The 26,111-nt window shown below is 39.0% G+C and overlaps 1 protein-coding gene across 2 annotated transcripts in view; it reads left to right on the top strand.

Moving 5' to 3' along the window:
• Positions 1-26,111, top strand: part of LOC139444174 (nuclear migration protein unc-83-like) — a 124,603-nt gene that overhangs the window by 18,630 nt on the left and 79,862 nt on the right. The window contains exon 1 of one of the 2 annotated variants that reach the window (XM_071225072.1): positions 25,843-25,916. The exons of the other annotated variant lie outside the window; for it this stretch is intronic. Within the exon in view, the coding sequence (XP_071081173.1) occupies positions 25,884-25,916 (33 nt within the window). The 5' untranslated portion in view covers positions 25,843-25,883. Of the gene's footprint in view, positions 1-25,842; positions 25,917-26,111 lie in introns of those variants that run through there. 2 annotated transcript variants of the gene reach the window in all.

The following is a 26,111-nucleotide window of genomic DNA, read 5'->3' as shown; positions in this document are numbered from 1 at the left end:
ATTGATTAGGTGGTCAGGTTCGGTACTTATGCAGCGGGTGTTTTCACCCTTTATACATACCCCTTACGTATTTGTCTGTCTGTCCATCCTACCCTTGCCCGTGTAAACATACGCCACCCTACCCTCGCCCGTGTAAACATACGCCACCCTACCCTCGCCCGTGTAAACATACGCCACACGTATTTGTCTGTCTGTCCAACCTACCCTCGCCCGTGTAAACATACGCCACCCTACCCTCGCCCGTGTAAACATACGCCACCCTACCCTAGCCCGTGTAAACATACGCCACACGTATTTGTCTGTCTGTCCAACCTACCCTCGCCCGTGTAAACATACGCCACCCTACCCTCGCCCGTGTAAACATACGCCACCCTACCCTCGCCCGTGTAAACATACGCCACCCTACCCTCGCCCGTGTATACATACGCCACCCTACCCTCGCCCGTGTAAACATACGCCACCCTACCCTCGCCCGTGTAAACATACGCCATCCTACCCTCGCCCGTGTAAACATACGCCACACGTATGTATGCCTGTCCATCCTACCCTCGCCCGTGTAAACATACGCCACACGTATGTCTGCCTGTCCATCCTACCCTCGCCCGTGTAAACATACGCCACACGTATGTCTGTCTGTCCATCCTACCCTCGCCAGTGTAAACATACGCCACACGTATGTCTGTCTGTCCAGCCTACCCTCGCCCGTGTAAACATACGCCACACGTATGTCTGTCTGTCCATCCTACCCTCGCCCGTGTAAACATACGCCACACGTATTTGTCTGTCCGATCATCCTACCCTCGCCAGTGTAAACATACACCACACGTATTTGTCTGTCTGATCATCCTACCCTCGCCAGGGTAAACATACACCACACTTATTTGTCTGTCTGATCATCATACCCTTGCCCGTGTAAACATACACCACACGTATTTGTCTGTCTGATCATCCTACCCTCGCCCGTGTAAACATACGCCACACGCATTTGTCTGTATGTCCACCCTCCCGTGTGTCTGTCTTTATAGTAAATGGCTACAACAGCATTTCATAGTTCAAATAAACAAGTTAAGGTGAGCTGCTGTACCTGTACTCTGCTGCACAATGACAAGAATGTGTCTGTGACAGAAACTGTTCAACGTGAGAGTCTGACAGGATGGCTTGTGGGGTTACATGTCCATATGAACACACTTCTAGAGGTTAAGTAACAATTACTTCAACCTACATCACGTTTGTGACGTGACTCACATTGGCGTTGACGCCGTCACGCACTGCGCCCTAACGCACTGCGGTTAACGACGTGCGCACACAATATGACGATACCTCTATACAGACATCCGATATGAAGGCGGACATATAGTGATGAAGAAAAAGTCGTTACATATGAGTTAGACGACGGTATATATCACTGCACAGTAATCCTTACTTTTCCGCTTTGCTACACATAAAACCCCTTTAAACATAGATTTATGATAATGGGTATAGGACTGTGCTAGAGGTCGTTTTTCATTTCATGTAAGCTAAACTATTTATGTAGGATCGCCCAGTATGCTGAAACTGTAGGTTGAACATATGTGTTTTGTTACAACACAATGACCCAAGTAGAATTATTGTGTAATGTTTTTTACTTGACTCACATAATATTGCGTGCTGCTGTTGATATAACGTGTACGTTCTGTTTTATGTACTTATGTACTCTCAAATATAGCTTCATATATCGGCAAGTTCCGGGGTAGAATAGGTCTTCAACAACCCATGCTTGCCGTAAAAGGTGACTATGCTTGCCGTAAAAGGTGACTATGCTTGTCGTAAGAGGCGACTAACGGGATCGGGTGTTCAGGCTCGCTGACTTGGTTGATGCATGTCATCGTATCCCAATTGCGTGGATCGTTGTTCATGATGTCAATCACTGGATTGTCTGGTCCATACTCGATTATTTACAGGCCGCTGTCATATAGCTGACATATTGCTGTGTGCGGCGTTAAACAACATACAAACAAGTTTATTAAACTGATCCAGAATAATCCTCGGGCCAAATTCTTCTATAAACCATAAGACATAATACTGCATCTTAATGATCCTGAGCTGTTGTAAATGAATGTATATACCCGGGGCAGAATGCCGATGCTGTAATGTCAAACAGAGAGAAGAAGAGACTTTTCTCTCATACTGTAAAGATTCTGCCTGCACATAACGCATTCAGCATGCTCACCAGTATCAAACATATATTTGCCCACGTGGGAGTCGGTGAATCCAGATATAGAACACGGGGAACGTGGAACACACGGACAGGGAATGTTTGTATAGGAATTATGTCCTGAAGGATTTGATACCCAAGTAAATTAATATCAGGTATATCGTGCATGTTTGAATACCATGTGAAAAGTCTCGCCATGTACTTTGGAGGGCAATGATTTGAAGGGATCCGGGGAGAGATGTACACTAGTCATGCATAAAAAAAAGTTTCTTCTCGTGGTTTTAATAATTATTCTGGGTAATTAATAATATATTTTCTTTTGAGGAATCTCTTTACCTTCAGTCTAATATATAGTATTTTAACAATCAGACAAAGTAACAATGAGAATCAAAGGGTGTTCTGTTGCTTTTATTACTCTTAAATTGATAGCAATTGCTCCTGGAAATAATACACCGTTGCGTGCTGGTTATGTCAACATTTTACTCCAAGAGTGGAGCAATACATTCAGGCTTCATTCATCTCCATGTTTGAGCGTAGGGCCCCTTGCCCCTCCCTGATACTTTGCCTTCGTTGATTGGTTAAATCCCAGATACATCGGCCAATGAAATGTGCCGTTACTTGTGATGAGATCACCGGCGCTCAATGCGGCCTGACAGCGAGGACATGGAAGAGTACTGTTGATATCAGTACGATCGTCCATTGTTCACACTGTGGAGTCTCCTCCACGGGTGAATTACTGGCTATAACACACACGGAATACTTTCAAGGTAAGTCTAGTTACCATACAGCACATCATGGGTCCATGTGATCTCTAGATCAGCGTTAACCCATTTCAAAATCTCCTCATGTAGACCCCGAATATTTTGGTTCGAAATTACTGCACATTGGCCATTGCGCTCCACAACAGGAACAAGTGGTTTATATTTTGAAATGCGTTTCTCGGCTTGAGGAGTACGGGTTTTTTCCACGTGCTTTGGGGATTGCTATAGCCAGATACTATGGATGTGCGTAGTGTGGAATATTCGGAATGCCAACGATACTTTTTTCTCGTGCTGGCTGCTAAATATCAGAGACTTGATGTGATGTGATAAGCCAAGCCTGGAAGTCTGAGATTGCGACTGCCCGACGAGGGAGCAACCGACGAGACTGAAATCAAGACCACGGTGTGGTTCCAGAGCCAGGCGGTGTTGAAACATATCATATGTTGACATGGGATTATAAAGTCGAAAAAAACCACAAGGTTCAGTGTGTTTACCATTAAGTGGTGGGCGTGGCACAACAAACACAACATTGTGTTACATAATCACACTGAATACGCACATGGATACAATGTGTGGAATTGTGTCCTAAAAAGAAAGATATTAATCAATGTTATCATAAAAGTACATATGTATGTGGGTTTTTTTTCTTTGTTAATATATTAGAAGACTAGTTATTGAATAATGGGAACTGCCATTATATATGTTTGCCTCTGTTTGGATTCAAGGAAGGGCTAAGGAGAGTGGTGTGTTGGAGGCATACCTAAATATGTATTTTCCAATGATAAATATTTTTTCTTGTGACATGTATAGTGTTTATAATACTATTTGGTGGCAAACAGATTCTATAATCTCACCTAATAATTTTTAAGCATATATATATATATATATATTTCTTTGCTATGTCGTATTGTTGTGACATATTTCAATTTGTATTCAGTAGAAGTACCTACAACTAACAGTGTTTCCATTTATCAGTAATTTCCAGTAATTACCTGTCAAATAGGCCATGTAGCAGTAAAAAAAATAATTAACCTTACCAGTCCAAAATATTGAATGTACCAGTAGCCAGTAGTCCAGTGAACCAGTGCATTTATAACTGACATAAACATTGAACTTGTTTATGGGTATATTTAAAGTAAACATTACATCCAAGAAGTTATTTCTTAGATCAAACTTCCCGTTACACAACCTATACATGACGTCATGCAGTAAAAACATGTTTTGTTTTTATGTCCTGGGTCAGTGGTTGTATCTTTTCCTTGTGTGTCAGGTAACTACTGATGAATTATTTGGCTGATAAAAAATTACTTTTTTTTAATTGTACAAGCTTGTCCTACAGAGGACATTCAACCTTTTCGCCTTTAATTTTTTCTTTTTAGATTAATGATTGATACTGTTGTCGGACTGATATTAAACATGCAATTCAGCACTCAATATGGAAATAGTTGACAAAATAAGGATCAATAATCTCCCAATGCACAGGTCGTGAATAATACAATCTTATTTTTGTCCACTTGAATACCCATTAATTAGATTTGAATTGTAGTATTCTGTACAGCGGAAACATGGCATTTTGATGCTCATTGATCATTGCTGTTAGCATTGGCAGGATGCTCTTTCCTAATGGTGAACTGTAGAAATGGTGAGTGATCAGGGACTGAATTGAAGGACAGAACAAAATATAAAAAAAGAACTATATCCATGTGTTTCATTGCTACAATGGTTATGGTGACCTATTTCTGTTTACAGTTCATTTTTAACAACTTAGAGATACTAAGTTAAGTGAGAAACATGAATCAGAAACAGAATTTGGCTGTCAGTATGCAGTAATGTGTGTTCCGCTCCAGTGTCTAAAATCATGGCTGTTCTAAGCAGTTCTGGTAATTATGAAACAGTTATGAACATCATTTAATAGTAACCATGGTAACAGTCCATTCAGAAATATGAAATAATCAATATGTGAAAGGTTTCTTTGTTATTTTTCAATAATCAGTGGTAGCATTTGGAAATTTGAAATTCTGTCATTATTTTAATGTTTCTGCATTCTTGTTGCATTCTTTGTAGTTTTTCCTCTTTAGGGTCTGTGTTCACATTTGTGTTGAGCATTGTAGGATTTGGTGTTATGTCTGTGAAACTACCAGCATAACTCACCCTACCCTTCTCCACATGTCTCAACCATGATTCTGTCGTGAGATGTTTCCCAGCCTGGGAAAGGGGTAAATAACAGTGATAATTATACAGTGTCGTGTAAATTATAGGGCTTATCGGCACAATACAAAAACTTCAGATGTCCACAATAAATGCTCTCATAGACTACTGAAAATAGCCTTGAGTCACACAACCTATTGTAGAGTTGAACTGTTTAAGTGTATATCTTTACTTGTCTTGTTTGACACAGTATTACTCATACATCACATTATATGTTTGAACGATTTCTCCTTTATGTTGGTAGCAATGCAGACTTATTCATGCTTGTCAGTTTGAGTGCTGCGTGAATTTATGAAGGTGTATAGTTGTCTTGCAGTACATGCCAAACTACTTCCAACCCCATTTCCATGTAAATCACTGGGAGATATATCGTGATAAGTATATGCCCATCTGACCTTTGATATTGATGTATTCTATACATGTGGGAAACCTGTTTAGTATGGGATTTATGACTTGTAAGCAAGCATATATTATTAATATTGACTGTTTTTGGAGTATGTTAAGAGCTGCTGATAAGGCTGTTATACTGATTGAAATACTTCAGGAGGTGTATGTCATTTCATTCCTGAAATGAATGATAGCTATCAATATGATATAGAGAGTCTTAGATTAATCTGCCTGAGATAGAGATCATTATGCTGTTGGATGGTGTTTGAACCTGTATACCAGTGACAATTATGCCTCCCACTGTGCCAGCAGATGTAGCTACTGAAGCATGGTCTATGATTATGGCATATTGTTGGTGTTACCTAGAGTGGTATATCCACTTTGAAGCGCTTCCCACCCTGCCCACTCTCAGCACAGATGAGGGATGCCTTTGGTAGTCGCTGGGGTATGACAGGGTCTTGTACAGTCACAATACCCCAGCAGCTCATGGGATGAAGCCTGCACCTGTACTACCATGTCATTACATCATCTCTATTTGAGAGAAGTCCAGCTTCTAGCATACCAGGTCGTACCTAGTTGTCTAAGGTGCCGCAATTCGCTGTGAAGAGTTGCGTCCTTTGGGCACACCAGAAACCGTGGGTTTGAATCCCAGTTTCCCTGATTATGTATCTAGGTTTATCTGCTCCATACCCGTGCTCGTGGGTTTCTCAAAATGGTAAACATCTAAGACCTGCATCACTTAGGGCTTTTCTCTCACCTTTAGCTGACATGCCACGATATAACTGGAATACTGTTAAAAGCGGCTTTAAACCCCACTCACTCACTCATTGTAGCATTACAGGACAATTTCCCTCCCTCAACTCTCAAATTTGCTACCATGTTAATGATAGCTATGGCTTTTACTTGCTGTATCCGTGTCCCTGCACTCAGTGATTATTCAGTTGTCATTGAACTTTCTAGTTGGGCAACAGTATCTGCTTATGTGGCTATTGTATCAACATGATAAGTGACCACTGTGTGTCCCTGAAGTGAATTCTACCTAATGATGAACCAGGAGACAAATACTAGTGTATAACTGTCACCTGAGAGACCTGACCCTTCGGTCACAAGCTGTTCTCTGAATGGAGGCTTGGTTACAAGGTAATTGCACCACTGCGGCCATTCTGGATTGTCCTTGTGTGGCTGGCCTCTTGTGTTCAACAGACAGTGGATGGCCACTTGTCAATAGACCATGAACGGACACTTGTGTTCACTAGACAGTGGATGGTCGCTCCTGTTCAGTCGACTGGACGGCCATTTGTAAATAGGTTTAATGGTAACATTAGTTTGATCCATTTGTCATTTGAGGCTTTCGGGAAAATATGGACATGAAAATTGTGATAAGACATAATTCATGTTATCCATAGTGTTAACACTGATGCTGGCGTGATTGAGCTTTCATTCCACGTTGTACACGTATTATGGTAAATTAGTTTAATGTTTTCATAACCATTGAACATGTTGACTGAAAATTACAATAATAACTATTTAGGTTTGACATGTTATGAACAGTTGTAAAGAGAAGGCTATCTGATTTGCCATGTTCTTTACAGGTGTTGATGGGTAGATGTGTGCGATAGACTGATGAACAGTTGTAAAGAGAAGGCTATCTGATTTGCCATGTTCTTTACAGGTGTTGATGGGTAGATGAGTCCGATAGAATGCATGTTTACGTGGACCTCACAGCCCTCCAGCTCCATGTCTCCACTGTGTGTAGTCAGTGGACCATGGTAGGGACAGTATGTGGGAATTCACACCTCCAGTCACAGCAGAGTAGCAGTCGTGGCACTTGTGACACCTCTGTATGTCTGAGGAGGCCTATCATGAACCCCTTGAGGTGATGTGCATCAGGATCTTGCTCCCAGTGTCTGTAGAGTGAGATACTATGGTTTCTGTTGACATGGATTGGTGGGATTGAATGTTCTACGGATGGTCACAAAACTACCACCAAGCAACAATATAACACAGAATAAGGTCAGGTATGGCTGAAAAACAAATTCAACTACCAGTATACACCCAATCTGATAGCAGCTGTCTGATTGCGTACTCCATGTATATTGAATGGATATTGAACTTGCTTCCATGGTAATCAGCCTTCTAGTTCTGTTACATACTACCAGCAGTCAATTACCCTGGTACAGGAAGCACTGGCAATCCAGTTATGTAATCACATGTGCTGGAGCATTGTAACCCTATAGTGTTGGCAAGGACTTTATTTGATACACTGCACTACTTAACCTCCTGAGACAGACCACTTCAACTTGAGTGATTTTCATCCTGTTCTTTTACAAACTTACTCTGAGTTAAACTGATCATTATAGACAGGTATATGTCATTGTATATACTGTTGATATCACTTTCAGTTGCCTCAACAGTCAATCTTTTGTAGGGGGCACGGGTGGCCCAGTCGTCTAAGGCGCCACGTTTTGCTGTGCAGAGTTGCATTCCGTGGGCACGCCAGAAACCTATGATTGTGGGTTCGAATCCCGGTTCGCCCTGATTGTTTCTAGGTTTATCAGCACCGTACCCAGGCTCATGGGTTTTACTGAAGTTCTAAATGTCTTGAGACCTGCATCACTTTGGGCTTTCCTCCCACATTAAGCTGACACGCCGTGATATAACTTGAATACTGTTAAAGGCGGCGTTGAACCGAACTCACTCACCACAATGTTTTGTAACAAAAGTTACATTTACATTGACCAAGTGCTTGCTTGTTCACCTGAAGCAGTAGTTTTAGACTCCGCCTTATACGTGAGTTTGCAATGTTTCCTGAAACTTGTGTTCAAGAATGCGTATTAGATGCAAGTGTACAATATACACAACACATTGTATGATCCTCATGACATACTGAAGTATCGTCAGCCACCTCTACAATGTAGGATAACACTGTATAATGCTCTGCTTGCCCAGTAGGTCCTAGTCTGCATGTGAGACTGTGTGATCATTATGACACTGGAACACCTTCAGCCCCCTGTACAATGTAGAATAACACTGTATAATGCTCTGCTTGCTCAGTAGGTGCTAGTCTGCATGTTAGACTGTGTGATCCTTATGACACTGGAACACCTTTAGCCACCTTTACGGTATAGGATAACACTGTATAATGCTCAGCTTGCCCAGTAGGTGATAGTCTGCATGTTAGACTGTGTGATCCTTATGACACTGGAACACCTTTAGCCACCTTTACGGTATAGGATAACACTGTATAATGCTCAGCTTGCCCAGTAGGTGATAGTCTGCATGTTAGACTGTGTGATCCTTATGACACTGGAACACCTTTAGCCACCTTTACTGTATAGGATAACACTGTATAATGCTCAGCTTGCCCAGTAGGTGATAGTCTGCATGTTAGACTGTGTGATCCTTATGACACTGGAACACCTTTAGCCACCTTTACGGTATAGGATAACACTGTATAATGCTCTGCTTGCCCAGTAGGTGATAGTCTGCATGTTAGACTGTGTGATCCTTATGACACTGGAACACCTTTAGCCACCTTTACGGTATAGGATAACACTGTATAATGCTCTGCTTGCCCAGAAGGTGCTACAATATAGGATAACACTGTTTAACGCTCTGCTTCCCCAGTAGGTGCTAGTAGTTTTGTTCATGTGTTTATTATGACAGGTAGCCTGACATCTCATCTGTAGCATACATTTGGTGAGGGGATTATTTAGATTCAGCATGCCCTTCATGCATTACCTATGGGAGTAGGGATACAGGATGTTTGTGGACCTGGATGGATTGAAACAGATTCCATGATGCTGCAACACTATTCAGCCAGACACACCATCGTCCTATGAATGTGTAATTACCTCAGATTTACCATTGGGTAGGGTTTCCCCGGCTCTATCCCAGAGCTGATAAGCTGGCTCCCTTCCATGCAAGGTCTAGCTACCCTCATGCCTCATGTGTGATAATAACCTTTTCAAGGTGATAGTAAAAATATGAAGATTTTTATAATCATACAGCTGTTAATTATGTAATTATAGCAAGCTCCTAGAAGATAGTGCAGCATCAAATTGTTTCTTGATGAAAATGTTAAGCAGAGTTCTAGATGCTGCAATGTCTGTGCAAGAAGCTGTTGTATCCAAACTTGTTGATATTTCATTACATCATATCAATCTTATTGCTCATTCCCGGCACAGTCATGACACTAGTATATGTCATCAATTTATTTTCAGTCTAACTATACACTTTAAGTGGGTCAGAATTAGCCAACTTCACAGCTTGAAATATGACTTTCATCAAGAGCAATGCTGTAATAGAAGAAAACATATCCTTATTTGTGTTCATATATCTAAAAGTTAAAACAGCATTTGCTAGGTCACAAGTAAAATAATGTTTCATACGGCAAATTGTGACTGGCATACACATTATTTCGGCATCCAGTGTAGTCCATATTTGAAGCAATTGTGGCAAGTGTTTTGAAGTCATTAGTGTCAGGGCCCGTTCCTCAAAGCGATCTTAGCACTAAGGTGATCGTAAGTCCCATACTTTAACATAGGCTTACGATCCTCGGGCGCTAACATCTCTTTGAGGAACGGGGCCCAGGATGATGAATTTGGTTGAACATATATTTTCATTAAATCGACAGACCATCCAGTACTGGCTTTAGTGAGTACCTCTGTGAATGACATTACTTGAGGATTGATATAGTATACATACAGATAACAGCATATGGTATAGCATAGTTCTTGGAATGTATAGAGTACACCATTTATCTAAATATCACTTTTTGTTAAGATATAACTTTTGTGGTCAGTTTTAAATATGGAGAAGCTTGCAATGTTACATGGATATGGTAAAAATAATTTATCAGTGAAATCTATGTAAAGATGTAAACTGACTAGAATGTTCATTGGTGTTAAAGGCGACTATGCTTGTTGTAAGAGGCGATTAACGGGATCAGGTGGTCATTCTCTGACTTGGTTGATGCATGTTATCAATCCTAACTGTGTGGATTGATGCTCATGATATTAACCACTGGATTGTCAGGCCAGACTCAATTATTTACAGACCGTCGTCATATGGCCGGAATATTGCAGCATTAAACAACAAGCCAACCAACCAAGAATGTTCATGTTGTAACTTTCATGCAGTGTTGTCTTTCACTGAACAAGTTGCCAAGGATGAAACCTTTGGTATTGTAAACGAGCATGTATGATGTGCACGTCAGTATTTGTAAGTATTCCCAAAAGTGCCCTTCTGTTCTATCTCCAGGCAGTAGTAGCAGTCTGCTCATGTTACCTCTCATGGCTCTAGTCAGCACTACAGACACCCAGAATGACACTACTACATTCTCCTGAGGGTCAGGTATTTGATACACTGCCATGACTTGTGTTGGTGACATTGCTTAGAGCTGTATCTACAATGATGAATGTTGGACACAAGTGGAGGTGTCTCACACTGATGTGTTTTGTCCACGAAAATCATGGGTGGCCTTGGATTTAAATCTTGATGTGTCAATCTTGACACGAAACTGTTTATTTTGAATAAGAATAACAAATAATGAAATAAGATTAAAGAAACTTTTAAAAAAAAAACCCTGAAGCTTGCAGAGCTTTGTGAAGCAGAGAACAAGCTACAGTGTGGCTTATCAGAGCTATAGATAAGCTTTTGGTTGTATGGGTATTTTACCCAAGGGTTTGATTTTGATTGGTTATCCACAAGTTTTAGAGGGTTTCAAAAAAATTTTACTCACCTGTTTCTTCACATTTGGGTATAAAATTAAAACCTGTTTTGTAACAATCCCTGTAAATCATTTAAAAATATGTGAATAGTAGTATACCTGCCTGCGCTTGCATGCGTCTCCCTCCCGGGAAGCCATTTGTTAATTTCTTTAATCACCAATCAGTGACTAGTTAAGATACAACATGTACATTGACTAGGCACGATCTGTTTTTCAATTGGCATCTATCAGTATGTTTGTCGCAGAAGCTTTTCCGAATGTAACTATCGGTAAGTGAATTTGGCGATTGGCTGATAAACAATCACTTTACCTAACAGTTGTAATATACACTATCGTATTATATGATAGTTTTAATATACGCATGAAGTGTTTTTCAATAGCGTACTTATAGTTTTTGTTGTGTATTTGATACGCTAGGTTTTGATTTATCTGCATTTTTCAGTTTATTTTATGCATATTTTACGCAAATACACAGCTTATCCTGAGCTCTGGTTTATACCATGTATAAGGCTAAATAGGCTAGAGCGTTTTTCATAACATACTTCTTCTGAGTCAATATTTGAAGCATCTCAATCCGATCAGACAGACATTCCCCATGTGGCCATGACACCTGAGCTGATCAGCAGGTGAGGGCTAAGAGGTTGTTGGAGGGGGAGTGGCTAGGGTAGGTGGCAGTGAGGGGGGTGGTGGTTGAGGGGTTTTTAGAGGAGGAGGAGATGATGGAAGGGGAGTTAGGGTTGGGCAGGAGATGGGGAGGATTTGGGGGGCCTGATAGATAGGAAGTCTGCAGATGAAGGAGGGTGATGAAGGTACCAGGGATCGGAATGTGTGAGTGACCTGCTACTGTGTGCCACTGGGAGAAAAACCACTTAACATACTCCACCATTGATTTGATATATGAAGAAAATGGCAGCTACACAGGTGTGATCTGGATCCTTTAGGGATTTGATGGTGATGTTGGACTGGTTAAAGAGCTGCAGGTGAAGAATCAGAATAAACATTTGTAGTGTTAGTCTGATGAAATACCACATGTGAAAAAAATCCAAGAAAGTATAATAAGACGATAAGCAGATATGAGTTAAACTATTTAACAATAAACAATTCCCTGCCTCCTTGAGTACCTCCACATGTTGTCAAGGAGACTGCAGACCCTTCAGTTAACATGGTTAAACACCTTACTATTCGAACTGCTAGAATGGTTAGTGGTTTGCCCCAGAGTGATTGACATGTTGCCTCTCATCTCAGGCTCCCCACTTGCTTTGGTACCAATGGGAACCATGAATAGCAGCAGATGATTCATACCAAATCCAAGTAGAGGTAGATTTATTGATATGAGAAATTATTAAGTTTTGTTTGATTTGACGATTTGATTTGATTTGATTTGATTTGACTTGACATCCTTTTTATACCAATGGTGTTATGTCTCAGAGAGTGATTTATGAAAGACAGAGCTTTGGCTTGACCTGAATACTTTTTTTCTCCATATTTATTACCCTGAATAATAACCATGTTTTTACAGTAAAACCATCCATGTCCACAAGGTCAGGAACTTCTGGTTTTTCAATGTTATTTTTACATAAAAAACAGATTAAATAATATCAGTCATAATACTTTTTCAGAAATGTGTAGCTTCTTTTGCTATATTTGAGTGTTAACATGAAATGTTTCAATTCAGCAATAAAAAAATTAAAAATTCACAATGGCGTGACTTATGTCACATGAATGATTTATTTTCAGTAAAAATGATTCATCAAGGACAATAAAAATTGTGCCAAGAGCTATGTTTTATGTCATCATGAAGTAATGTGTGTAGCTACAAATTCCATGTTGTCATAAACCTGCAGAGTTTAGTTTTTCACATAAAGTTTAAACATGCCACTTCTAATGTGTTGAAAGGTAGGTAGTTATCTTCCATTGTTTACAAAGAGCAGGATACCAATTCTGAGCATAATTGTAATTATTTATACTAATGTTCTAATATGTACAATGTACCTGGCACTGTTTCGTGAGCTGTTTACAAACACAACTGTATCAACTAGCCCGCAGCCAGATAAGATTATTTGTTGCAGGATTCCATTCACCAGTTAGATTAACTCCACCGCTTAACTGGGATTATCTCGAGATTAGTATAATTCCCTTGAATGGCATTTACTGGAACAGATAGCTTATCTGCACACACATTGCTAGGATGGATCGATATACATTCAGTGATCTAAGCCCATGGTCAGTAGCATGTCATACAAGCTTTACATTCTAGGAATATGGTCATTACAAGGCTGATGGATATTGTGTATATTTCTACTGTGATGTATAGTCTACAATATCAGAGTGGATACAACCATCACAGGCAAGTAGATATTGTGTATATTTCCTACTTACTGTGATGTATAGTCTATAGTAGTACATAGGGGCTACAACCACCACAGGAAAGTAGATATTGTGTATATTTCCTACCTACTGTGATGTACAGTCTATAGTAGTACAGTGTGGATACAACCACCACAGGCAAGTAGATATTGTGTATATTTCCTACTTACTGTGATGTATAGTCTATAGTAGTACATAGGGGCTACAACCACCACAGGCAAGTAGATATTGTGTATATTTCCTACCTACTGTGATGTACAGTCTATAGTAGTACAGTGTGGATACAACCACCACAGGCAAGTAGATATTGTGTATATTTCCTACCTACTGTGATGTATAGTCTATAGTAGTACAGTGTGGATACAACCACCACAGGCAAGTAGATATTGTGTATATTTCCTACCTACTGTGATGTATAGTCTATAGTAGTACATAGGGGCTACAACCATCACAGGCAAGTAGATATGTTGTGTTATGGCGTTCATTTTGTTATGCATACATAGAATACACATTGAAGTTATGGTTTTTTTTCATGCTTTTTCTTGAACTTGTTATTTTACTTTTAAATTTCATCTTTTCTTGATATATCATCACCTTATGTGAAGTTGCAGTACTGTTCTCTCTGTGTGATATAGTATCAAGATAGCAATCAGAATACTTGTCCTGCCATGACAGAGGCAAGCATATAATTTCATCCTTAATGATTGCAGAGCAGATTAAGGAAGCAATTCATTTGTACACTGGTCTAGTCTTGACATACTCGGTGGTCCTGTTGATAGAGTGTCTGCTCAGAAAGTGGTAGATCGGTGGTTCAATCCTCTCCGCATCATACCAAAAGACGTTAAAAAATGGTAGTTGTTGCTACCCTTCCTGGGGTTTGGCATTAAGGGGAATGATTAAACAAGGACTGATTGTCCATGAGTTAGTATACTTTGTCTGAGTGGGATATCCATTTTAAACTGTGGCATTGTATATCAGTCTGCTAGCACTGTAAAAATAGGCATTAGTCCAAACTAGTAGTAGCACATGTCCACATGCACACACACACACGCACACACACGCATACACACACATAGCTCTATACTTTGTATAAGTGCAGTTATCTTGAAAGTGATGTTAAACCCCATTTCACCTCACCTCACCTTATACATAAAGTTTGATTTCCATTACATATATGCTTCTATTTCTCTCCGGAATGTCAGTCTTTGATTCTCTTGAATAATTTCATACCTAAAATAGCAATATTGCTTTCAGACTGCAAGGATCAAATTGAAATATTGTGTAGGCGTTACTTACACGACCGTGAAAGTGCATATCAGGGATGAATAATAAATATGGTAATTGAGTCAGGTTGTATTTATTGGATAACCTTTTAATTGCCTGCCTACTAACCAGTAATATGTGGCCTAATTGTCTGTAATTATACAGTATTATACAGTCAAGTGCAATGTGCCATGTCCATATGAACAGATGCAGAATTCCCTTTGATGGTTTGATTGAAGTAATACATTAATGGATTCAAACACTTTATCTGTTTATGTTAAATATTTAGTGTAAATAACTTTAAACGTTATATTTAAATTGAACATTAAATTGTTTGTAATTGTTAAAGCCTACATCGTGTAGTTTGTACACAAAAATCGAAAAATACATTTTTTAATTATATATGGACTTGTAAATGTAAGAGGACTAAATTGGTAAAGTTGGTTTTGATCCTTAGGCATGATAGAAGCTTCAATTTTTAATTAACACATTCGATATAATCTCTGGTGCCCCTTCTCAGTGTGGTGAAGGCCTCACACATGCTCTAAACATGCTAAAAGTTGGAATGTATTTTTTATTGTTGGTATATTTGGACACTGTTCATTAGCTTTCTTTATGGGAGTAAACCCACTTAGCTCAGTCATTGGTGCCATTTTGAACAGGTGTGTAGCTGCCCAGAAATGTTTGCTGTGAAAATAGATGTTTTGTCATGGCTTATTTCCACTGGTAGCATGCCCTCCCTGCCCCAACTGTTTACTATGTTTTCAATGACCACAACTTGCTGCTGGATGGAGCGTTGATAGATGTGTCCATAGATTTGTATCAAGGTCCAGACCAATTCCATCCTTCCTGAAACCGCTTCCTGGCAGTGGCCTTTTAATTGATACGCTTGACCAGCTGTTTGTTCCAGCCTCAGGAAACGACCTGTCGAAATTCAGTTATTTCTTCAATCAAACAGCTAAACATTTACATCTTGATTATACAGGTGAATCTAATATTTATCCCAAAGCTTCAAGATTAAATTATTTAATTGTAGATTAGGTTTTTGGTACTGATGATGCATGTGATTACCAGAGTTATCTCCTATATCTCCCAAGAGTTATCTAACTTCAAGCAAGTTATGAGACTGCATATCGGTCAGTATTTGGAACAGTTCTAATATCAAGGCCTTCGTGAACCACTTTGTGATTGCGTTCACTAGATTCATGCATGCCGTAAAAGGCGACTATGCTTGTCGTAAGAGGCGACGAACAGGATTGGGTGGTCAGGCTTGCTGACTTGGTTGATGCATGCCATCGATCCCAATTGTGTGGATCGAAGCTCATGATATTAATGACTGGATTGTCTGGTCCAGACTCGATTATTTACAGACTGCCGTCATATAGCTGGAATATTGCTGAGTGTGGCGTTAAACAACAAACCAACCAAGATTATATTGTTTAACTGAATCACAACATCATGTTGGTTCATATGTACTGAGATCATGTTGGATTTGGTTTACCCAGGATGTTTCTGTGTGCTGTTTATATTCATGGGTTCTGTCAATGTGTGTATACAAAGCTTGTGAATGAAAACTTGCAGTAAACCACCAATACAGTGCATGGTCAAACACAGCAACTGAAAGTGCATCTCAATTGTGCAGTGTGTGTATTAAGTATTTACTCCTAGGTTTAAAGACAATGTTTGAAACAGGAGGTTTTTGTTGCTGGTATTTGAGGACAAATATCTGGTTCGTCTAAATAGTATAAGCAGAATTTCACATATGCTTGTTGTTGTGTGTCGGGAAAATCACTGCTGGAAGTTTAGCAAGCAGAGCACTTGCATACTTTTCTTCCTTTTGTTTAGAGATTTCCTAAAGAGGGGATTTTTAGGAAGGCTGCTATGTTCTTACTGAATCAGGGCTGACGACCAATTTGCTACATGCCAGCAACACCTGTATGAGATGTTGGACCAACCCTGCAAGAAGTTCCCACTGTTAACAGGGATCTCCAAACTGAAGCCCTGGCAGAAAAAAATGGAGTTGTTCTTTGAAAGTCAGCATGACCTTGTGGATTGCCACCAGATTAAATGTTGTCTTGTGGTACTGGTGATAGGGAATTGGGAATTGCGGCATGTTCAGAATGGCTTTGTTTACATTTGACATTTATGCTTATTACATGGTGGAGAGATATTGGACACAGCTTGGACATAGCCACAAGTCTGTTTGACAAGTCTAAGTCTCTACAATTGCTCGATGGACTATTAGTTTTCTCGGAAATCTAGTCTGAGTTGATCTGTGAACATGTTTAATCTAACTCACAGTCTCTACTTTTATTGGAAAGAATGAAAGTATTTGAGGGTGGTCAGGAATGCAGTCAGGAATGTTGAATCTGTAGGCAGCAAATTTGATTTGTACTCATGTTTTGCAGATTATTTAGACCAATATTGGAACAGCGAGTGGCCAAAGAAAAAAAGGAATCAGCTTTAAGTCAAGTCCTATAACATTGCATGAACATGTACTTGACATGTTTAAGGTACCGTTCATTTGCTTCCTGGAATACAAGTTCAGACGAAGTGACTACCATGCAAATTAGTTTACTCTACAAGAGAAGTGAAGATCTTTGTAAAACATTTTGAAGTAGAAATGTACAAGAACAAATGTGCCTGCCTCACTATATAAGTGTTAGGAGAAATTTTACATAAACAAATGAAGACTATTAACCGCCATGAAGATTATTTAATATCATAAAACATTATGCAAGATGAATCTTTTTGGGTAAAACATAAAGATTACTTAACTAAAGACATAAAATAATGGGGAAATAATTGAGTTTACAGTTCAAGTTGACACTGATGACTGTGAACAGGTGAAGATAGTGATATTTTTAGTCAATTATTACCTTATGTCTTCTTCAGTTATCCCTCACATCTACACCAGGATGTACCATATTACATGGGTTTATTTTGTATACTTTAGATCATTATTATTGACCACTGTGAACTATTACTGAAGAGAAATGATTGTGTCCCACATGTTACATAAATAAATCTATACCATGTACACAACTACAGTATAGATTTTCTGATAATGTGAACATGATAGATGTGATACATGTACTGGTATTTACAAAACTGATTCTGACAAAATAAACAAATTTACATAGTTTGTTTTACAATCTCTCAAGGAATCAGGTTTTTTCCTTTAAACAAACGGTATGTTTGAGCCAGAAGGTAGGTGATCACCTTCGACATGGAGTAGATTAGATTCATTTTCGGATCTCTAGGTATCGAGAGGTTTGTTTGAAGCAGCATTCCTCTGTATTCTTAGCAGTGTCGTGTTGTTTGTTTGCGTCATGTTCGTAATGCCTCAGTTCTACACCGGTCAGGGAGAGTACGTGATGAATTGCTGAAGGGGGGTTTTCATACAAGAAGGTTAAAATTGATAAAAACTGAAATTTGGACGTTGAAAGTAGACATAGGATGCTGACAGTATGTTTTGAGTGAGAATGGTGCATTCTGGGTGCTGGCGTTACACCTTGAGCTGGTTGAGCTGACACGGTAAATATCTGTCATATTGGAGTGTGGTATATTTCTATTATTGTCGCCGGTAGGTGCATGATGGGACATGCTGGCCTATATGTGTCACAGGTAGGTTTGTATACTAAGTTTAAAATAGACAAGTTGTCTAACAGGATCAAAAACAGAACAAAGTGTATGCTGACTTTGTGTGGGAATGCAAGGCAAAAAACAATAAAAATAAGTGGAATCCTATCAGCTGGTGCTTGGCAGTACTGGGGGTGTTTCTAAGTTGGACACGATTTTCACTTCTTTATGTTTAGTGTCATGGTCGGCCAACGTCAGAATTGATCTCTTTAGTTTTCACTTCTTGAACCCTTGTGGTTATCTCAAGTTGACTTCCTACAAATAGAAGACCGCTGTGAGCCAGATGAACAGTTGATCGAGATGCTCATGTAAAACACTTCACCCACTTAGCAGTGACATATTCTGTTGGAGGGATTACACAAACCGGGATATGATGCGTCGGTGCTGTCTGGTAATGGGACAGGGGACAGTGTGTAGTATGAAGTGTCAACAGTCAGGTGAGAGGTACAAGGCCATTTTTCATTACATGAGTCCACTTGGCTGATCTCAAAGACCTATAGAGTTTGGTTTTAAATATTTTAGTGGTAACATAAAAAATTCTCATCTTGCGAAAAGAATGTCTGGGACCTGCATCACTTCGGGCCTTCCTCCCGCATCAAGCTGACATGCTGAGATATAACTGGAATAATGTTAAAAAGAGGCGTTAAATCCAACTAACTCACTCACTCACTCACTCACTCACTCACTCACTCACACCATAAGATTAAAAAAATGATGATAATTAAGATTTTGGGGGATTTAGGGTATAATAGTTCTCCAACATAAACGCAGATACTCAACTGATCTCCAAGACACAGTGTTGGGTTTTATTGTTGTTGACTTGAATGTTGCTGGCTGCAGTATAAGGCAACATTCACCCAATTATTGCAGTATTTTGATACTTCGATTGCAATAAGGTATGGAATCCATGTTCCGCAAGTCCCAAGCTAAAGTGAAGGTGATCATTGATCCCTGGGACTCGGTAACATTCCACCTGAAGTGCTTGAATTAGTACAGGTAAATTGAAACTACACAGAAATAAATGTAAGGTTGAAACTTTTCAGATTGTTTATCTTATTTGAGTTTTCAAAACTCTCCAAAATCCTTGTCCTGTCTGTCAATACAGCTCATGCCAAAATGATTACCACATCTAGAAGCATTTCATATGAATCGGCCATTAACTCGAAAATGGAAAATGTCGCAAGTTTAATGATGGTGTTATGCGATGATGAGTTATGAGATGAGTGATGAATGTGTTGTCAGTATGTGTGTGCTTCAGGTGATTCAATGATGATCCTCCACACTGTCACACCAGCATGTCTAATACAGGGCAAAAAGAAGGCATGATGCTTCAAAAATAAATTGCACTTTGAAGAGTTCATTTCCTGAACTTTTTTAACACAATTATTTCACAGTTGATTTCGAAAAGACTTGTAATAGCCTTTCATTGTTGTTGTTTAAGAGCACTGGTTGATGTGGCGGTGCTGGGAAGAAGGATTGCATTGGTTAGATTGCTGGGTGTCGTGACAATTTGTAGAACAAAGATGGCTGAGGTTTTGGTCTGTAGACGGAAGGGTGTGAGAGGTGAAGAAAATGAAGAAAGTTTGTGTGGAGTTGAGAGTGACAAGGCCGATATTTGATGTTTGCGTCTGGAATGTGCTGCTGTACGGAAGTGTGGAGTTTTAAAGATGGCTTGCAGCAGTTTACTAGTTACATCAAAAGTGATGTGGTAGTCGGATTTCCTCATTTGAATGGAATATGTCAGCATGTGCGAAATGCTTTTTAGGTGTTAAGATTATGATGCTTAAAGGAAACATTCTTTACGGGAAGCTGCAGGGTCTAAATTGGGAGAATTGTAACAATGTTTTCATTCATCATGTTCATGCTGTCAGTCTTATTTCAGAATGATACACATGGTTCAGGTTTTGTAGACTATACTGTCTTGCTTGACAACGGTATAAGGATCTATACCGAAACGTCACTTTTTACAGTATTCAAGAAGTTGTTATCCTTAAAATTGTGTCCACTTTGTCATTCAAACTGTCAAATAGCAAATATCACAGATACCATGTTAAGTATATTCACAATTCTCATTCTCTTGAAACCGTTTATTTTGTTTACTTTCAAATTGTATCAGTTGATGTAATTTGCATAGTGTTTTCTTGGCCTATATGCACTCGGAAATGCCAGACAGTTCCCAGTTGTGTTGTTGATATCTTCACCCACATTCGTTTGCTTGTGTGACATTCCGTGTGGGTTTGATAAGAGTGTGAGCAATTTTGCGTGACAGTTCCACAGCGAAACTGATTACTCACTGTTGCATTGTGGGATTAATGTCAAGTATGATGTAATTCCTTGAACAGATGGAGCGAGTGTTGCCTCTTATTTGATGTGCGGTCTGAGAAAAATATAATCCTTTATTTGCCATCAATTGATGCGATTAACTTGTGAAATTGACCAATGAGGAAAATAACTATTAAATGAGCAGGAAATGTAACAGGGACTTGTAGTTTGACGCTAATGTTCAACAGCAATGAGGGGCACAGAGAGATGATGCTAGTCACAAACAAATAACAGATGTATCCAAGTCTTAAGTTGTTCAAGTGAAATGTTTGATGGACATCTTTGTTTTGTGTGAATTGAACACAGCATTCCTTTGAGGTTTTTGGTCGAGTTTGAAGTAAATTAAATATGCATGGGGATGAGTAACATTGTAGCATGGAGAACATGCTGAATTGAACCTTTGAATAATTAGTTTCTTGGATAGTTAAATAGCATGGGACACTGTAACAGGCACAAACAAAGATTGCTCAGAGTGGTTCGTTCGGATTCCAAATACCTACAAAGGAATCTTGTTTGATGTTGCAGATGGAATTGAAAAGTACAAAATTGTTTTAGGCAGTGTATTACCTTGTGTACCGACGATGTAGCTTTGAATAACAAAATTTATGGAAAAGGAAACAAGAACAGATGTATCTGTTTATTAAATCTTGTGAGCATGGTGCAGCATTTTGAAAACAAATGAAGCAGAATAATAATGTTAAGAGTTGGTATAAAATGGGGTTGGTCATCTCCTGGAAACATCATTTATATATTTTCCTATAATAAGACTGTTGATTATTGGAAATTTAGCACACTATATCAATCATGAACCTGACAGAATTGCTGTCAGATCTGAATGATATGGCATTAACCATATTTACTGCAAGGAGCACAAATTCTGTTTACTTTCATGCTATTATGATAAAAATAGGATAAAATAATATTGGACCTGATTTGACATACATCCACAGCTGTCACATGGTGTCATAGAGAGGTCTGAAAGAAGTATACACTTGAACTATGTAGATACGGTATTCATACACATGGTCAACTGTACCCTGTCACTCTCACGTGTCTGTTAGTGAATATTGATGGACATTGTCTCGGAAATTTGATCCCATCCAACTAATAATATGGAAAATATGGATCTAGGAAATGCGAATGACTGTGGTGCCAGCTGAAATTGAGTTGACCATTGTTGTAAGTAAATGATGTGTAGACATTTTAGAAATTGAATTGACAGTGAACAATGTATAGAAATTGAATCTCAAGTCTTAATTATGTTGGTTGAATATTGCTTTCCAGTAGTATCACGAGATGCACATACAATGTATAGATGCTATGAGGTAACCTTTCAGTCAAAGTGTTAGCTCATCATGCCTAAGTCTTAGGTTTGATTCTCTCCAGGAATTAAGGGTTAAGCGTGTTCTTGGTGTCCCCTTTGCTTTGCACAGATGTCACTGAAAATGGAATTTAAACTTGTGTGAGCAGTTCTATGCGCTTCATACTACAGCATGTATAGCCAAGCCTCTTGTTGATACGATCCTATATCACATGCCTAAGGGACATATCATAGACCTGGGCATTATCAGGGTCTAATGTTTCCTGACCTGGAAGGAAAGATAATGTGGGATGATAGAGCTCATCTGCGATGTAGATGTAGCGTAGGTGTCAGAATGAATTGATTAGAAGATACATACGATCCAACATGTCCAGTGATTCTGATTAAACGATAAAGTGGTCCATAAATGAAATTGAATATGGGTTTTTCATTCGAGCTGTTTTGAAAATCATCTGTTTCAAAGAAGCTCTTGATGGTAGTGAGTGGTTGAGTTTGGTTTGATGCCACTTTGATCAGTATTCACGTTTTACCCCAGCGTGTCAGCTTGTGTGGGATGAAAGCACGAATTATGCTGATACCCGATGTTAACTTTGGTGAAACCCACAAGCATGGGTATGGTGCTGACAAAACTAGAAACATAATTAAGGAGAACAAAGATTCAAACCAGGATCACAACCAGGATCAGAACCAGGATCAGAGGATCCTGGTGTGCCCATGGGATGCAACTCTTCACAGTGAATTGCAGCATCTTAAACTGGGTTTGTTGATATGAACTTTGACTAGAAAAGCCTATGGACACACACAATGAATGAATAAGGAGAGTTTTAAGATATCTTGCAATCTTACATTTATTTTAGGAATATTAATGTCAGACTGCTAATGTGTAGCCCTGTTTGAAGCTGAACTTAGGTGCTCTCTATGGCAGGCTGAGACTTTAACCACTGCCTTCTACATCAGCATGATAGGTGATTATTCAATGCAAACTTTCTGTGTGTACCTGACATCTGTCATTCGATGTGGAAGTGTTCAGAAAAGTGATACATAGTGTATCTGACAGATGCAATTGGTTTAGCATTGTCCTTTCATGTGTATATTTGTCCAAATACAATTGTTTATTAGTGAGAAGATAAAAGAAAGCATTGCTTGATGCCAACCATACCTGACTGATTCTGCTCCTCCTGTAAGTAGTGGGATGTGTATTTGTACAGCACAGGTATGGCAGCCCGCTGGTTGACCGATGGACCAGACTCACAAGATCCAGCTATTCTGATGGATGAGTTTGTTGGGTTGGAGAGGCAGTATTATGTTTCAACTTCTTTCAGTTTGCCCTGTGGGGATTCTGGTTGGTAAAGGTAGACACCCACCTGTGCTTGTGGTAAGAAGCCACTTAATGAATTGGATGGTCAGCTTGGTGACTTGCTTGATGTCTTGTCACCGTTTCTAACAGCATGGATGATTGCTGATGTGTCAATCACTGGATTGTCTGGTCTAGTCGATTATACACAGGCGGCCATCACCTGGCTGGAATATTGCTGAATGCGGCATTAAACAACAAACAAAAATCAGTTGCAATAATGCTGGTGTTACATATTTTATTAAATTTTCACATTTTCTCATTACCAGTGTACTATGTAAAATATATTGTACCGGTAATCAAAATACCTTGATATTGCAGTAAATTGCCAGCTACATAATTCTATCTTAATTCTAGTTTTGAAGTGAAATTACTTTTAGACAGAACATTGAATATATTGCCGTGTTCCCTTTTGCATCATTGAAGAAAAAGACTTTATACTTCCTGACATTTGGAAATAGATTCTATGCCACTATCTTTACTTATCACGTGATGATTCCAACGCGTCTGAAGTATCATCTTGAACACTACCGCCTTGTATTTATTTCGGTAATTCTGGCCACATTCCAACCCCTGGCCAGCCATGTGGCAGCAATACTGAAACCAGAGTGAGAAGCAGTTAGTGCAGTTTGCTGAGAGCACATGGTACATAATATCATCAGTCTTCAGGGAGTTAGTAGTTCAGTTTGGACCAAGTTTGATTTATGATCATAATCAGTCCACAGAGGGCGGTTGCTATTGATTGTTGTCCAGATAATAGTTTCATGTTGGTATCTACTTACACACTCGTATTTATGGACATGGTGCGACTAGTTTCCTTTACTTTGTCTTTAACGTTAACATCAATTTTTTTAAGATGAAGATATAAACATTTCTATCCTTTAATGTGATTCATCAAAGCAAGTATTAAAGAATTGTTCCTGTTTTTAGGTGTTTTTCATAATCACCGGAACCTGACACTATTTTGAGAACTCTTGTTTCAACTTTGAATTACAAAATGAGAATCTTCCAGATTTATCCAAGTCTTTATATGTTCTTTGCAATCATTTCATCATTGTTAAGAGATGAGATGTGTTGTGATGGCTGTAGCGTAGCTTTTTAGTCAAATCAGATGCAACAAATTTCTGTTAATTATGAATCAACATAACACATGTCCAATAATTAATAAATGTGTGAATTTCCGTCACTGTCTTTAATAGAAATTGGTTGCCATGGATGTGCAATTTCAACAGCCTCTGAGTCATAAAGTGGCAACAATACAGCTGAAAAGAAATCAATAATTCATTCCAAACTTGTTTTTTTAAAGATTAAAGGATGTTGAATAACTTTGAGATAAAAAAAAAAGAAGCAAAAACAAACACATCACACGGAACATATCCTGGGGATAGTTGAATATTTTCAGTACTATTTCCCTGTCAGCTGATTAGAGAGTGGGCATGTGATACTGAAACTAGTTGAGGAGGAATGTTAATTGATAAACATGGTAGAGGTGATTATGGTGCTGGTTGTTCACTGATGTCACCAATGTTGAATAGCCAGGGCTCTCTCATACTGGAGTGTCGATACATGATGTGAGATAGAGATAGATAAGGTAAATTTTGTTGGTCATATACACCCACAAGCGGCCAGAAACAAGTTAACACATATGTTATAACAGTTAACATGGTTAAAGCTAATACAATAATGACAATAGTGGGACAGTGTTAAAAAATAGGACACTTACACCTACTATGTGAAACATGATGTTAAATTTACTGTATCAGATTTGAAGCATATCATATTTAATGTTGAAAGTTAAAAGTTTTGTTAGATTTTCTATATGTGTGTGTGTGTGTGTGTGTGTCTGTGTGTGTCTGTGTCTGTGGAAAATGAGCAACTCACCATTTGGTGAGTGTATCATTTTGTAGATGTGGGGATATATTCCATTTAAGTGTCACCCCCGTCATATGTTTCTGTTACTATATCACATTCTAGTACAGTGTTGACTATTCGAAAGAGAATTCAAATTATCTGAATAGACTTATTTTGCAAGCACAGGGCTCTCTACACAATAGTCAACATCTTTGTGTCAAATGGTCATGTGTAAAAAACTCCCGCCCTCATAAAGCAATATCACATGCAACCTGAATATGAGGGCGTTAATGGCATCGATGCTGTATTACTTCCGAGTTCCAGGCCCAGGGTCAGGTCACACAGGGAGTGGTGACTCACCCAATTTCAAACGAGGAAATAGCGGCACTGAGTGTCACAGACAGTGGTGGTTGTAATCAGCCCGCCATTCCTCCACATGACAATGGGCGCTCCTTTTGAATTTTGAATCACTTTGACTATCGATGGTTAGCATGGAGAAGGATGATCAACTTAAGGTTTGCTGACGCATGCAGCTTGTTTCTTGATTTCTCTTGTCAGACACTATGTCTTTTTAAATGACTTAAGTAAAAAAATTCCTATCATTGTTTTAAGGTTTAGGTCAATGAAAGGTTGATGCTAATATTATCATGAAGTCCCTTTTTATGGTTTTTGAAAGTATGTTTTTCTAGTATTTTGAGTATGTTTTTGTA

Source organism: Haliotis cracherodii, unplaced genomic scaffold (genome assembly GCF_022045235.1).
Source record: "Haliotis cracherodii isolate W230 unplaced genomic scaffold, xgHalCrac1.p SCAF_5, whole genome shotgun sequence".
In the NCBI taxonomy this organism is placed as follows: Eukaryota; Metazoa; Mollusca; class Gastropoda; order Lepetellida; family Haliotidae; genus Haliotis; species Haliotis cracherodii.
The sequence above is the reverse complement of the archived record's forward strand: the minus strand, read 5'-3'. Positions and strand labels throughout refer to the sequence as shown.